This window comes from Macadamia integrifolia, chromosome 3 (assembly GCF_013358625.1).
Source record: "Macadamia integrifolia cultivar HAES 741 chromosome 3, SCU_Mint_v3, whole genome shotgun sequence".
NCBI classification, from domain to species: Eukaryota; Viridiplantae; Streptophyta; class Magnoliopsida; order Proteales; family Proteaceae; genus Macadamia; species Macadamia integrifolia.
Genome location: NC_056559.1, coordinates 32051700 through 32066635, shown reverse-complemented (window position 1 = coordinate 32066635; position 14936 = coordinate 32051700). Strand labels below are relative to the sequence as shown.

Genomic DNA, 14936 nt, shown 5'->3' with positions numbered 1-14936 from the left:
AGTCATGCACTCACAGACATTAGAAACAGAGCTACTCCCATGAAATCCAAAGTCAAAATACAGCACAATTTCTAGTTTGTGCCAGTATTGAAAAGAAATACATGTGCAGTTTCATCAGCAATTATATTCAAGGGAATCTCTCAAAATATTCCAAACAGTTGAATGAAAAAAAGAGGAACTAGATTGAAAATTGTCACCGGTAAGAAGATTGGATTGTATCAATGGATAAAAAATTATTTATATTTGAGGAAATCTGGGAAGTCATTTTCATGGGCATATCGCTGAAAGAGGAAGAGGACTTCTAAAAAGAATAGGATCGAGGACAACTGTGTCGAATGGATATTAAAATGCATGGATCACGCATCTCATTTTGACCAAAGAAGAATTCTAACTTGATTGAAAAGATGATAGATAGCGTGTAAATCTTTCAATCATTATCCCAAGAGGGACTGCATCAAATGGATGGTGGAATTTCAAGAACTCCTTAAACATTATCTTAAGAATAAACCAAGCTTGAAAAGCTTGGAAAATGGTAGCTAATTCCCTTCAACCCTCAGGGGAAACAATTTCTACTGCAAGTTTTCCAGCAGGTGGTTTCTATACTCAAGACCTCCTACTTCACAAGAAATCATGTTTTTAGTGTACGACGCAAAGCGGGAATCTGCAACCACATCTCCCTTGAATATCTTGGGACATTATTACAGGTATGATCAAGAAATTTATGGGAAGAGAAATCTCTCACTCAAAAGTCTTCTCTCAGAATGGGGCATTCTTTTTTCTCTGGACTTGAAGAAGTATGCAAATTTGGTAAACATGCCTCACTCAAATCGATCTGCAAAGACCACAGTTATCAAGGAGTCGCCTAGGTGTCCAGGCGGCTTTTTCTGGATGGGTGCTTTGGTCGCCTAGGCACCCTGTTGGTGTTATCTTAGTTTTTGACCGCCTTGGTTTGCCTAGATGCAGTGACAAGTGACAACTATGGCAAAAACTATTTCCACTGTTGGCTCTATCTTTCATCAAAACTCTGGCAATGATGCTCTTCGACAATGCTGACGATGCTGATGGATTCTGATGAACTCCTTGCCACTTATGGACTTGTTGAATCTTGGTGCCAATTGCGAACAATGGTGGACAACTGGTTGAAATTGCAAAGCAAACATAAAGGAAACATATCTGATCTGCGGTTTGCTTGGATCAATCTCAGGCCCTCAGACATAGTTGATATCCCAATGCCATCAAAATCATCAACCATGATGAAGTCATTTCTCCATTGAAACCAGTCCAGGAAAGCAGTCCTTTCTCATGGCCAAATCGTAAAACATTTTTCACACATTTTCTGCAGATCTATTGGTGCCCCTTCCTTGTCACAATTCTTGGAAAGATGAAGGATGTCTCATCTATGATACAATCAGCTATAGGCTCAGGAAAAAAAGAATGAGTTAGTAGAAGTGCCAACAAAGCTTTACAGCAGCTGACTAAGCAGAGACTGAACAAAGCCCTGAGAACAGCTTACCAGCTGATTTGACAGATGGATCTGCTAAATACTCACCAGAAATTAAAAAAAATTCCCAATCTCTTTCAAATTTGAATTAGGCAAGCTCTCATATTCCACCAGGTTTTAAAATGAAGCCTCCTTGTCCATCTCACAAATAACTGAATCATTCTTTTGTAAGCCTTCTAAAAGGAGATGAAGGTTAAGGTTTAGAAAGAAGGCTTACAAAAAAATGCTTCAGTTCTCCTCTTGTAGCCTGAATTCGAGATCACCCTTGGCCCTATTGACCAAGGATCTCAGGGGATATTACAACTAAGACTCAATCCTCATCTTTGTGGCAAGAAAAATTACAGGAATCAGGAGATCCTATTGATCCTGTTGAATGGGTTGTTCAAAATACAATAAAATCGGCCAATAAACTGCGGTATCCTTCAAAGGGGTCGAGCAAGAAAAAGAGAATATGCTAAAGATTATGGAAGAGTTTCCTAATAAACCTGGAAAAGCTGAGGTGGAGAACAACAGGAACTCAGAACATACTCTAAGAATATAGATAGTGATGCAGATTAATTACCAAAATAGGCTTGTTTTATTAGGAATAAGCCTAGGGTTGGGTTCCATACATGTTAGGCTTTTGATCCCATGTGTTTTGAGTGTAATAGACCACTTTTATGGGTCTAAAAAGGGGGCTCTAAGATTGAGTACGGGATTACTAGTTAGTTTCCATTTTCATTAGTTTCCTTTCTAGTTGGGCTTGATTTGAGTTATATTTGTTTCCTTATGAGTCAAGTTATTAATTGAGTCAAGTCCTTAGTAGTTAGTTTCCTTTTTCAACTAGTTTCTAATTTCAGTTAGTTTCTAATTTCAGTTTTTAGTAGCTATTGTATTAGGAGAATATCTGGTTTCCTTTCTTAGGAACCTTCTATTTTGTAATTTCCTCCCCCATTAACATTATAAATAAAGAAGAGGAGGCTCCTAAAGGCCTAGATGATTTTGATAAAAAAATTAATGGTTGTTGCTATTGTCTTCTACATGGAGATTTGTCTTGTGTTTGATCAAGGCTGATGGAATTGGTGTTTGATCCAATTAACTCTCTGCGGTGTGAAGCATAAGAGGTTCTCTTCTAGTTATCTCCCTCTTTTCTTCCATACTCAAGGTGATCCAAATCTGATCTACTGTTATAGGTATTTAGTTAAATCACTTTTCTCTCAATTCTGTCCAGAAAATCTTCATATTTTTCCTATTTGATCCCTTGCTGCCAGAAACACTTTCAGCCATCAGTTTGGGCTGAAATTTGGATCAAAGATAGGTCCTACCTGGGGAAGAACTCGACCCAAAGGGGAGCTCTTTCTGACCAGTGGTTTGAGAGATTTAAAAATTCTCCCTTTTCTTGTCTTTTAGTGACCTGTGACAAAGCAGAACTGAAATTGACAGATCTGGTTCAGTTCCTACTGTTCTCGTGGACTTTGGTTCATGGTATTAAGTTGATTTGGACCTATTTGAAGTCTTGTAAGCCCCTGTTATCGGTCCCAATCTGATCAAAGAAACCCTAGTATTTGGTTCAATAGCTTCAACTGTTTCAGGTCTGATTTCTCTTGTAATCTGATCTGTTGTGCTATTATCCTAATTTGACTTGTGTTTGTTCTTCGAGAGTATCCTGCTGTTTTGGGACTAGGTTGGTTTGCCGATTCTAGTTCTACATTAGATAGAAGACAAGAGGTTGTAATGGAATCTTACAAATGTAGTTGTATCAGCATTTGACCCCAGAAGATTAAGGGAAAGGAAGTATTTCTAATGAGATTGGAAATCATTTTCTAAAATTTGAGGAAAACAGGTAATAATGAGAAGTAGACAACCTTCGATGATTTGAGGTGTTGTTTGAAGGCTCAGATAGGTGATTGAGAAGTAGACAATATTCAAGGATTTGAGGTGTCTTTTGAAGGATCAGATAGGACCAGTACACAACTAAGGTTCCTAATGTCTTATCCATTGACAAATGGTTTGGTAATCACAGCTTGTCTGACATATTCAGAAACAGAGAGAAGGGCTTCCTGTGTATTAGAAAACCCTCATAGAGTGTTATCTGAAATTTTGATGACAATCTTGGATATAATGGCCTACTGGGGATAGTAAATTGAGGACCTAGAGGGTATTTCAAGTTTGCGTCTAATGGAAAATGTGAGCATAAAACTACTCTCTCCATATGATCTAAGAGTTCCATCTCTTCAACACTGTTTTGAAGAGCTTTTCCCTTTATCCATACTCTACAGACCCCGCCTATGTTATATTTTGCTATGACTTTTCTTCTCTTTCCCCTCCTAATAAAACCCCCTTATAGATATAATGTGATGTTAAAATAACACAACTTGTTGACCAATATAGAAACCTTCCCAGCAAATGCAAGAACAAGAGGCAAGTGTATTTGTGTCAATTAAAAAAGAAATAGCAGAGGGAAAAACATGGCATTGCCAGGCAATTATTCGTCGATTTTTCCTAATAAAACAACATAACAGAGTAGTGTAACCGGATGTATGAACAGTTAACCCTTCAGAGGACTGATGCATATAAAGAACATCCGAGCACATCTACTCGTAGCAGCATCCATGGTGATGAAAGGGCATATTAACAGATAAATACGGACCAGAAGTATAAAAGTTTCCATGGAAAATAACATTCAAATCTTCATTGACAATAAATAGAAAAATCCAAACTGCCAAAGCAGATTAATAATATCTGATACATTCCAACATAAGCCGCTTGCCAAAGGCAGCAATCCTTCGCCCCAGACGATACTCACCTCATCATAGAGAAAGAAAGATGAAATAAAAAGGAAAAAACAAAAGAAATGATTTATGCTAAAGACCCAACTAACCAACCTGCTCAATCGTTCAACTGTTCAAGCTCAGCTTTCAACTGCTCGATCTTTAGTCCCATGAACCTCTGCACCGAAGCCCTCTCGTTCTCAGGTAACTTCGCCAATAGACCCTCGAACATATCCAAGACAACCTTCACAGCTTCCCTAGCACTCTCCGCCTCTTCGTCGAAGTAAACCGTTTCCTTTGATTCCAAAGCCATCTCGATCTCTTCTCGAGCTTCTGCGAACTTGAGATTAATCTCATCAATCTCTTTACTCGAATCAAAGCTTGGGGCAGCTTCGTCACTAAATTTCCTCAGATTTTCATGATTTTTGAGATGGGTCGAAGGACCTGAACTGATTGTGTGTGTCAATGAGTGAAATTTCGAGATGGGCTGATCGAAAATCTCCAGTTTAGGAGTCGACATGGACCCAGAAACAAATCCAGTTGAAATTGTGGAGGAGGGTTTGAGAACAAACGAAGAAATGGGAGCCGAAAATTGACGAACACGGTACTTCAAGGACATTTTAATGAGAGAAACCTGCGAAACCCGACGCATCATACCCATTTCTTCTCTCCTTTTCAATATTTAGGGAAAAATATGTAGATGTAGAAGAAGGTAGCTAAGGCTTAGAACGGAGAAGCAAAACTAGCTTTCCCTCAAACATCTACTACAATATCATGCGTTCGTGTACGCTCGAACGCGAACCTCTAGCAAATATTTGTCAGGAAGTAAAAAAGTGGAGTGAAGCCTCTAACAAATACCTAGCCTCTCCTCCACTGCTGCTTTGGTGGGAGTGGTGGTACGTGTTGGAACGTGGTGACCACACTGCTAAAATTTGGTCGAAAATTAATAGTTAGTTTAACCAAAAGTTTGACAAAATAAAAGGATTTTCAAAAGTTTTCCTACAACGTGGATGAAAGAAAATGATGCGTGAAAATCCTCTCCAATGACTACTGTGATGCAATGAATATTGAATGGTTGTGACAATTTTAAGAGCACACGTGTTAAGATGTCATTGGTCATTCGATGTTCATCGTATCATTGCAGAGAATGATCGCCCGAAAAGAATATCCCGATTTAGGGTTTTAATGCTCTACCTCATTTTACCCCAAAAAAATATCAACCTATAGTAAAAAGTTGATGATAACTCTTTATTGTGTTACAACTTTTGATGATTATACAATATTGACTCACTTTCAAATTAGGGGGAAAAAAAGTATCATATGATTTGTGTGCCATATGAGCATGCAAAATTAACAACTTGTTCTTCGTAAAATAAAAAATTTCAACTATGTTAATGTCTTTATGTGCGTTCCCATTGACTTCCGTGTTAGTGTAGGGCGCGAGACATGGTGACAGTATCTTACCTTCAAATTACTATGAAAACCCTATTTTATCTTTAATAGAAAATTTTTCGAACAAGACAAAAGACCGAAAAAATAATATGGTAGTTTTTCCTTCACTCACAATCAACCAAGAAGTTCATATGGTGTGCAAAGGCCAAAGGGTGTTGGGTGAAAGTGGGAGGGTATTATCAACTTCATACAATAGGGGGCAAAGCATTTATGACCATAGATGGATGCATTTGCCTTCATCCTGCTGTGGTGTAGGAAAACTTTTTTTAAAAAAATAAAAAGATTACAAGTTCTAAATGCATTTATAAAGTACCAAAATAACAGGAACAATTGCCAAGCATAATTAGTAAAGCATGATATGCTAAGCCCCATTCTCACCTAATTGTATGTTATTTATGATATGTTAGGTTTCTATTATTCAAAGTCCAAAAGTTTCATCTTTTAAGAATTTTTATGTAATTCTCCAACAATATTTACATTTTCTCTTGGCATGGCCCCATGGTTTCATAGTTCATGATTTAAGGTTCCATAGGGTTCTCCAAGTACTATTTCTCTCCTTTAACTAAAGCCAAGCAAAACTAACGGTTTCAGCCTACCCTATCATTCTAGAGAATGGCATGCACGCAGGAGAGAGAGAGAGAGAGAGAGAGAGAGAGAGAGAGAGAGAGAGAGAGAGAGAGAGAGGCTAAGGGCTAATCATACTTTTATAGCCATTCACGGTTACAACCATTTGGATCATCTCCAATGATTTTCCCTCCAACCTTTCATATGCATGCAGCCCAATTGCCGAACACCTGAGTTCACATAACCCAAGGTGATCGACATACAAACCGATACGTGCATACAACAGATTGAAGAATCGTTAAAAGCAGAACCATCAGAGAGGATCTCAATCCATGAAGTTGGTCTATGCCCTTTCACCTCTGTTAATTATTACATTGTGTCTCAACCATTATAGGATAGACAACCATGAGGCAAAAGTAGGCAGGCCATGGAGAAACCTTGTTGAGAGTAGGTGAACAAGACGAGAAGGATGAGTCATGGAGTACCCTTCTCTGTAGACCTGTCTCTTTTTTTTTTTCTTTTCTTTTTTCAAATCAATTTTGAATCCAATTGGGCATGAAATATATTTGTCTGGCTTGAACCACAACCAGTACAATGACAAAGGAGGTTGGGTTACCAAACCCACCATTCCTTGATGCTAAAACCAAGATCCAACCCAACCTAAATTCCTCTTAACAAATCCTCAGATACCTAACAACTCCCCTTGGCAAAGTAGCAAACCATTACCACATAAACTCCCTTCACTGTGATCTATCCTCCCTCATTGGACTTCCAATGGCTCGTCAACTTCCCATTGTACTCCATGCGGAAAGCATGGCTCAGGCAAGCTTCGGCATTGCAGCATTCCTCCTCAGTGCCTTTGCACTCTTCGTGTGTGCTTCTCATTCATGGAAAAGGCGTAACTGGCGTAGGTGTTACGGTTTCTCTTCTGATGAACCTGTCATACATCTCAACACAGAAGGATCATTCATAACAACCAAAAGGGTTCATCAGGTCCAACCAGGATATGGTGAAGAAAGCATGGCTGGAGAAGAAGATGTCTGTGTTTGGCAGAAGAACATACTCATGGGTGAAAAATGCCAGCTCCCAGACTACTCTGGCATCATTGTTTACGACTCTGCTGGGAATATAGCTGTTCCCCCAGCCAGAACTTGTGCTGCAATCTCCCTTAAGTAGTCACAATGCAAAGTTGCAAACCTCTCCTTCTCTTACATGTTGCTTGGAAATGGAAAATTTGATGTAATAATTCTACAAAACTTATAGCAGCTAAAGTTTTCAGAAGTGCCTGCTCCTCCAAAAATATTTCACTAAATTAGTTATGGGTGCATACTCGAACTACTGGAAGCTGTTGCAGTGCCAACAGATGGCTCTTGTGTCTTTTTTTCTTTTCTAGGTGTTGATAATCATGCCTAACCTTGATCTCATCCTATGCCAAAATATCAAATGGGGGATTAGCTTCATGTAAGTAAACTCAAAATATAGGTAAAAGTATTAAATGGAATGCATTTTGCCCCTTTGCAACTGGTTGGAAACTCACCACTCGTTGGTTACATATTTCCTGTAGCATCTCTTACCTAAAGAAATATGATTGGAACCATGACCACTGTCCAAGGCATAACTAGGAACAAAATAGCATTTTTCTTCTGAAAAAGAAGTCATCTGATCAATCATCAAGTTGTTATTCTGCTCAGGGTATTCGGTTTGTGGGGCCAGCTGTTAGGAGGCAGAAATACCTCCAGCAGGTGTGACATATATATGGATTTATAGACTGTTCTAAAATAATCCTTTCCCTTATTTCTTCTTCCCAGTGCATTTGGGATATCTTAGAATAGTGGAATAATAAACTATGTTGATCCCCAACCCCCAAACTCTTAGATGGTGGTGCCATGGTGGTCCATTGCATTACATTGACAAAACTGGCAGATTCATCAAACATAAGCCAGAGGACCACCACTTAGAAGACCTAATTCATACTAATCAACTAATTATGACCCTCCATTTTACAACTTTCCCATGATTTGCAGGACAACCAGGTTCTAGCTTTAGATCAAATAATTATGACCCTCCAGTTTACAACTTTCCAGGATATGCTGCTCAAACCCACCCCACCACGCTTCTCCTAAGGTGGTGCTCAAGCAAGCACCACCAATAGAGAAATGTCTGGGTTGCCGGTTAGGCAGCACATTTTTAGTGCATGAGAAGTTGGAACATAAAAATGATATAAACAGTTAACCATCTCACCTGGTGCAAAACGAACCCCTTAGAGAGATTAGTCCCTTTCTTGAGAGCTGCGACCGATAAATAGTATATAGAGATTTCTAGTTATCCATAACATACCACCCAACAGATTTTCTCTGCATATTGATTATTGATTTTCACTTCCTGTAGGAGAATTCAACATCAAAATCCTTCTCCAGCTGTTGCCGAGATTCTGCCTTGGCTGCCAGTACCACATCATCAAGGAATCCTCTTTGGGGAAACTCTTCAGGGACAAGACTCTGATATGTCTCGAACTGCTCCTGTGCTTCCTCCTTTTTACCCTGCAAGCTGTAGATTATCCCCTAAAACAGAAACCCAGAATTGGTAAACCAGTGATGAAACTACAAATATAATTGCTTGTTTCTAAACAATTTTTTTTTCAAATCCTCAAGAATGAACAGAGAAATGAAAATCACTTAATAGAAGGTACTTTGCAAGGTAGATCCTAAAACCCTTCCAAAAATTCCCTTATGCCGCTTTTAGTTTTCCCTTTAAATATTAAAGCAGGAGCCCAAATTGCATTGCACATGAAAAATATGATAGTACAAAATCATTCATGCAAAAGATGGATTAGCAGGAACTAGCAGTATTGAGTTCAATTTCCACCTGGCAAAGATAAGGCCGAAAATCCCAGGGATTCTCATTAACCAGATCTTGGAAGTCTTTCAAGCCTTCCTCCAAGTTACCCTGCATAGGAGACAAGAACATTGCCTTCAATGGACAAAGTTAACATACAGCATAGACAAGGAAATCAAAATTTTTTCGACATCACACTTCAATAACTGGGATCAGTTTATTGGGGGAGGGAATCTAAATTACCACCTTCACAACATGCATCTGTGCAATTAAAATTCTTATATTCCGCTCCTCGGTGACTCTTTTCTCACGTTGAGCAAGTTTCAAAGCCTTGTCCAACATATCAAAGACAGCTGGGCCTTCATGGTTCTTGTGCATCACCATTGCCAGACCCTGTGGAAGATGAGCATGGTGAGATCAATTGAACAACAGCATCTGCCCACTCCCAACCCCCTTCCTCCCTCCAAAACCCTCCCCTCCCACCCAAAAAAAAAAAAAAAAAACTGTAGGAAGCGTTGTGAGCTTGTAATGAATTTAAATGAACTCTCTTCTGATCTACATAAACCTACAAGGGACAGGAAAAAGGGGAAAAATGAGAAGATCCAAAAGTTATATTGACTAAATTCAAACTAGCTCAATTATTTAGCGGACTGCAAACTCCCATGGAACTGCAAAAGTATCTACACAAACAAAAAGATTTTGGATGTTGTTGGAATTCCGATAACCTACTAGAAGAATACAACTTGGCAAAGAAAGTTGGTTCATCAGGAACGTTACAAGGCCTTTTCCCTGTGCCTCCTATAAGATTTGCTTCATTTTATGTGTCTCGTCATAGGTGGTATTCCATAGAAATAGAGAAACTAGTTTTGAAGAGCTAAACACAACATTTGCAACAGGAAAATTTTGAGAAATATTTTGATTGAAGTTGAGGAATTAAAGATTCATCACTATGATCGGAAGATGATCTCAAGAACCAAAACATTTAAATGTGTATTCCTTCATCTCTAATCGAAACTGCATACCTTCTCACTTTGTTTCGCTTTTAATTATTTGGTTCACAAAATTGATATTGATTGGCTGATCCAGTACTTAAAATAATGAGCAATGGATCTACACAAAACAATGATCCCTACACAATATAAGATATTGTAAAAAATCACAAAGAACTAGAAATCAGGCCAATTCAAACTGACATGCCTTTTTAAACTATCTCAATTATTCAAAAGTGAGTTGATGGGCTTACATGTTCCTTTGTGTTTTTTTTTTTGGGATGGAAGTCCCTTTGTATATCTATTTTATAGTCTTTAAACAGTTGGATGATTAAATCTACCAGGAAAAAAGAAAAAGAAATCAGACACACATATAAAACGCATACAGCTATGAAGGCCAAAAAGAACTGAAAAAATAAAGAATAAACGGAGAATAGGAATCATACATGCAAAGCTCTAAGTAAAAGAGGCCTCTCCTCAAGGATTTGCTTGAACAGTGTCTTCGCCCTGCTGAGGTGCCCCATCATCTCATAGGTAAGAGCTTGAAGAAGCCTCCATTCTATTTCATTCGGCTGGATATCAATCAATTTCTCCACATACTTCACAGCCTCCTTGGTCTTCCGTTTCCTCATCTTAGCATACAAAATCACTTTCAAAGCTTCAACATCCCTCGGGTTCTTCTCCAATATCTTCAAATACAAATCCTCGTTATCATTTTGGTCATTCTGGGTATCTCTTGTTTCTTCCATAGGTGCAGAAGAAGTGCTTTTCTGGGTTGTGGGTTGTGCCAGAGCCGGTCGAGAGTTAAAACTCCCCAAGAAAATGAAAGACCAAACAATCAAAACAACTATTTTTTGTTTGAAAATACTGTTCTGGGGATTGAAGAAAGAACATACTCTGGAACTATTTAAATGGGGTACTGGAAGAAATGGTTGACGAGGGAGGAAGTATGGAAGTGAATGAAGCCTACACAATTGTGGATTACTGGTTTGGAGTTGGGAAGGAAAGAACAGTGATTTCTGCAGCTGGGTCGGATGGATTGAACTTGAAAGAATTACTTTGGGTCCATAGGAAAATCCAAGTCTTGAGAATTTCAGATTAAGGGTGGGTGATTGAGAGCAGAGCGAGAAAGTACTAATCGATTGGGAAGCCATCGAAGGTGATGGGGAGAAGAGGGTACTAGGAATTTCTCACCAGACGACTATGGGACTTCCAGAACGGACGCTTCCTCATGCTCTGGCTCTATCTACCCCAAATATGCTCTCTCAATTCTTTTTGGATACGGATGCAACTTGGTCCGGGTTGGGCTTGATTTGTTAACTGTAAGCCCAACTTGAAGGTGACAACCGACGAGCCCACAAGGAGCTAGCTCTCGATTCAGGGATCATATCGGTCCCTGCCGATTCCCTATATTCGGCCCTCAAATTTGAAAACTCAATGATTCTAGGGTGTTGGGCCAAAAATTCTCAGTTTTTTACTCTGATGAGAGCTTAGGCTATGTTTGGTAGCCAAGAGAAGAGAAGAAAAGAAAAGAAATGGTGAAAAAATAAAAAGAGTATGTATGTTTGGTCACCAAAAGAAGAAAAGAAAAAAATTCAAAAAAATTTGAATTTTAAGAGAGAAATAAACACATAGGAAATCATTGTGTAATCATTCATTTTTTGTTTTATTATGTTTTCATATTTTTTCACATGTTTCTTGTGTTTTGGGCAGAAAAAAAAATCGTGAAAACAAAAGAAAATTTTACAATTCTCAATGGGAATTTTAAATTTGAAAAGGGGAATCTTCTCTTGAGTGAAGGCATACCAAGTGCAAAGAAAAATTCTTAACCCCAGAAAAAAAAAGTACAAAAGTATACTTTTTTCATTTCTTTTCTTTTGTTCTCTTGACTACCAAACACAGATTTAAAAGTACTTTTTCATTTCCTTTCTTTTCTTCTCTTGACTACCAAACACAGACTTAAAAGTAAATTTTAATTCGAATAATTTTTTATTTTATTTATTTTATTTTTTCGAATCACATTAACCTTTGTTATAGAAACAGGACTAAATTTTTCCATCAATCAGTAAAATATAGAAATATCTTTTTCATGGGTTATGTGACGTTGTGAGTATACATGGGTCATCATTGCACTTTCATTTCCTATTGACGAAGTTGAAATTATCCCTCTATAGCAAAGTAAAAATACCAATGAGTGTGGATGTAGAGATTCCCTCCACACCCATGGTAGAGATAAATTCTATCCTTTGAAAATAATAATAATAAATAACAATTACTCTTCAGATAGAAGAAAAATAAATCATTATGTACACTTTATAGATTTGAACGGTGACACACACTCTCTCCTCCCTTGCATGTGGACCTCACAGCACTGCCCCTTCCTCTAGCCTCTTATGAGTTTTAAGTATCAGTTTGTGAACTTGTGATTGATACCAAATGGATATTGATTGACTGATACGTCATGCACATCTTTTTTTAATTAATCTTGTATCAATTGATATGTATCGATATTGATATTAATATTGGTATCGTGGCAACTAATACTGGCCAATAAAGTGAATTGAATCCTTATCTTCAGAAGACACAAGAATCCCCGAATCAACCCTCGAATGTCCAACTATATAACTTGAGCCTAAGATAAAATCAGCTTGAATTGTTAAACTTGAAAAGATGGATCTTGATCCTCTTCAATTCTTAATCGTGCAATTCTTGTGCAATTTCAAAAAAATTCTACAATCATATGATTTGAAAAATGTACAAGTGTCGCATGCATGGAGAGAATTTCACAATTAATAATTGGAAAGGATCTAAATCCTTTGTCTCGCTTGATCAACAATGCAAATCTAGCTTCTCAAGTCCGATTTTGTTGCATGTACGTACATACCGCATATATGGTAAATAGTAGACACCCAACACATATCTCTTTTGCTTTCAGAAATGTCTCTCTATGGATTAGGCTATGTACATATGTGTCTATCTCTTTCATTTCTCTCTCTCTCTCTCTTTTTTTTTTTTTTTCTTTTAAGTTTTCTATTTTTTTTCATGGGATCCATACATAGCCTAATCAATTCCAAGCAGGACCCACTCCTTCGCTCTCTTTATGTTGGGAAGTTGATGGCTTTAAATACTTTGATAGTAAGGTTTTGCCACATCCGGCTATGGGTGTAAATCGTTCTAAAACCAAGTATTTGATTTGGTTTCGATTTAATTCTAAAGTATTTGTGTGATTTGGAACGGAACCAAGTTCCAATTCGGTTATGAAAATTGGTATGTATACCGAACTCATCTGATTTTAATTCTTACTCGGTTCCCAAGTCTTTGCTGGAACGTTGTTCTGTCGTTAATAAAATCTTATTATTAAAAAAATAAAAACATGATTCTTGAGAGGCATTTCAATCATTTTTTCATCAACCACCACAGTTGCAAGATGAGAGAGAGAGAGAGAGAGTTTCTACTAGGACTGATGAATCCTTTTAAGTTTTGCACCCTTCTCATCAAGGTTGTCATTGTTGGCAACAAGGGACATAGTAAATTGGTTTGGTTAATAAGATTATTAGAACTAATGGTTCAATGGTATTGGGTGTTATTGGGTCAATTGTTAATTCAAGAGAGGTGTTAATTGAGTTCATGGATTGGTTCAATATTGGTTCAATTTCAAAGCAATTCCTTGGTCTAGTTCAATTTAATTGGACTGGTTCAATTTCAAAGTGAAACCCAAATATGATTTGGACAACAACTTAGTTGAAGAGGATTGGTAGGATTTAAAATGTAAGCGTAAACGTACGGATCAGTGTAGTTACGAGTCGCAGCCATTTTATTTTTGGCTTCTTTTAATAATGCGAAAGTGAACCGATTAATGGTTGTGATCTAATTCTAACTACCGTCCTAAACATATGTATCTAAAATAACGTCTTAACCATTCGTTATCTAAGAATTTAAATATGCAAGCCATGCAATTAAAAATAAATAAATAAATAAATGAAAATAAACAACCCATACAATTAAAAAGAATTGAAGGAAAAAAATGCTGATATAAAAATAAAGTAAAAGAAATGGGATAAAGTTAGAGAGAGGCTCATAAGTAGGTTTCTCTATTTAACCCGAGTGATGTATCATAATATGAGCTTTTATACTTGACCAAAGAGTCACTTTTACAAGGGTTACTCTACTTGGTTTTAGGGAAAGGGAAACAATTAAAACAAAAACAATAAAATGATGGTTCTATGGCTAAGAGGGGCAAAGCCAACACATACACTAGCCATGAACCTGAGGGGAAAGGGAAAACAATAATGTAACGACTGAAATTAAAATCCTAAATTAAGAAAGAAATGACAGTCAAAATAGAGAATGAGAGGGGGGAGAAAACTATTGAAGAAGTCTACCTACCTGAATCAATGCTTGAACTGAAAAGCTTGGGTGATTTAAGATACTGTCAACCCTAAAAACCAGATCTGGAATGAACCAAATCTGAAACTTTTAAGCCTGAAGAAAGCAAATCTTGAAAAAAAAAAACTGAACTTGAAAAAGAGATGTTCCACGGCTCTTGATTTTGTCACCTAAATTTAAGCCTAGAACTATAATTTTAAAAATTATAACTCAATTGCATAAATTATAAACATAAAAAGACTGAATAAAAATAAAAGAGTGCTTACATTAATTGAAATAAAAAACTATTACAAAAGTGATTAAAACAAAAATAAAGAAAAACTAAAACCAAAGAGAGTGATAGAGGACTTAATAGGACATGGAACCATAATCTATTGAAATGATAAGCTTTCCAAATCCTTTCCTTTCGTGATAGTCTTTTGCTTCTTGGATATGGTCATATGGTCCCCCACTCCACAC

The 14936-nt window shown here is 37.3% G+C and overlaps 2 protein-coding genes across 4 annotated transcripts; both read right to left on the bottom strand.

Moving 5' to 3' along the window:
- Nucleotides 1-4369: 4369 nt before the first annotated feature.
- LOC122074369 (embryogenesis-like protein) lies at nucleotides 4370-4870 on the bottom strand. The gene has a single exon (XM_042639193.1). The coding sequence runs from the start codon at nucleotides 4868-4870 to the stop codon at nucleotides 4370-4372; it is 501 nt and encodes a 166-aa protein (XP_042495127.1).
- Nucleotides 4871-6804: 1934 nt separating this feature from the next.
- Nucleotides 6805-11349, bottom strand: LOC122074893 (protein SLOW GREEN 1, chloroplastic-like). 3 transcript variants are annotated; one of them, XR_006139079.1, is made up of 5 exons: nucleotides 10538-11349; nucleotides 9349-9495; nucleotides 9133-9213; nucleotides 7331-8828; nucleotides 6805-7204 (listed from the first exon to the last, which is right to left on the bottom strand). XR_006139079.1 is itself a non-coding variant. In XM_042639883.1 (4 exons), exons 1-4 carry the CDS (start codon nucleotides 11243-11245, stop codon nucleotides 8643-8645), a joined length of 1122 nt encoding a protein of 373 aa, XP_042495817.1. In that variant the 5' UTR covers nucleotides 11246-11349; the 3' UTR covers nucleotides 6805-8642. The 3 variants fall into 3 exon arrangements, 1 of the variants encoding a protein (XP_042495817.1); XR_006139078.1 differs by having other exon boundaries at nucleotides 6805-7693; nucleotides 8509-8828; XM_042639883.1 differs by having other exon boundaries at nucleotides 6805-8828.
- Between the last annotated feature and the right edge of the window lie 3587 nt (nucleotides 11350-14936).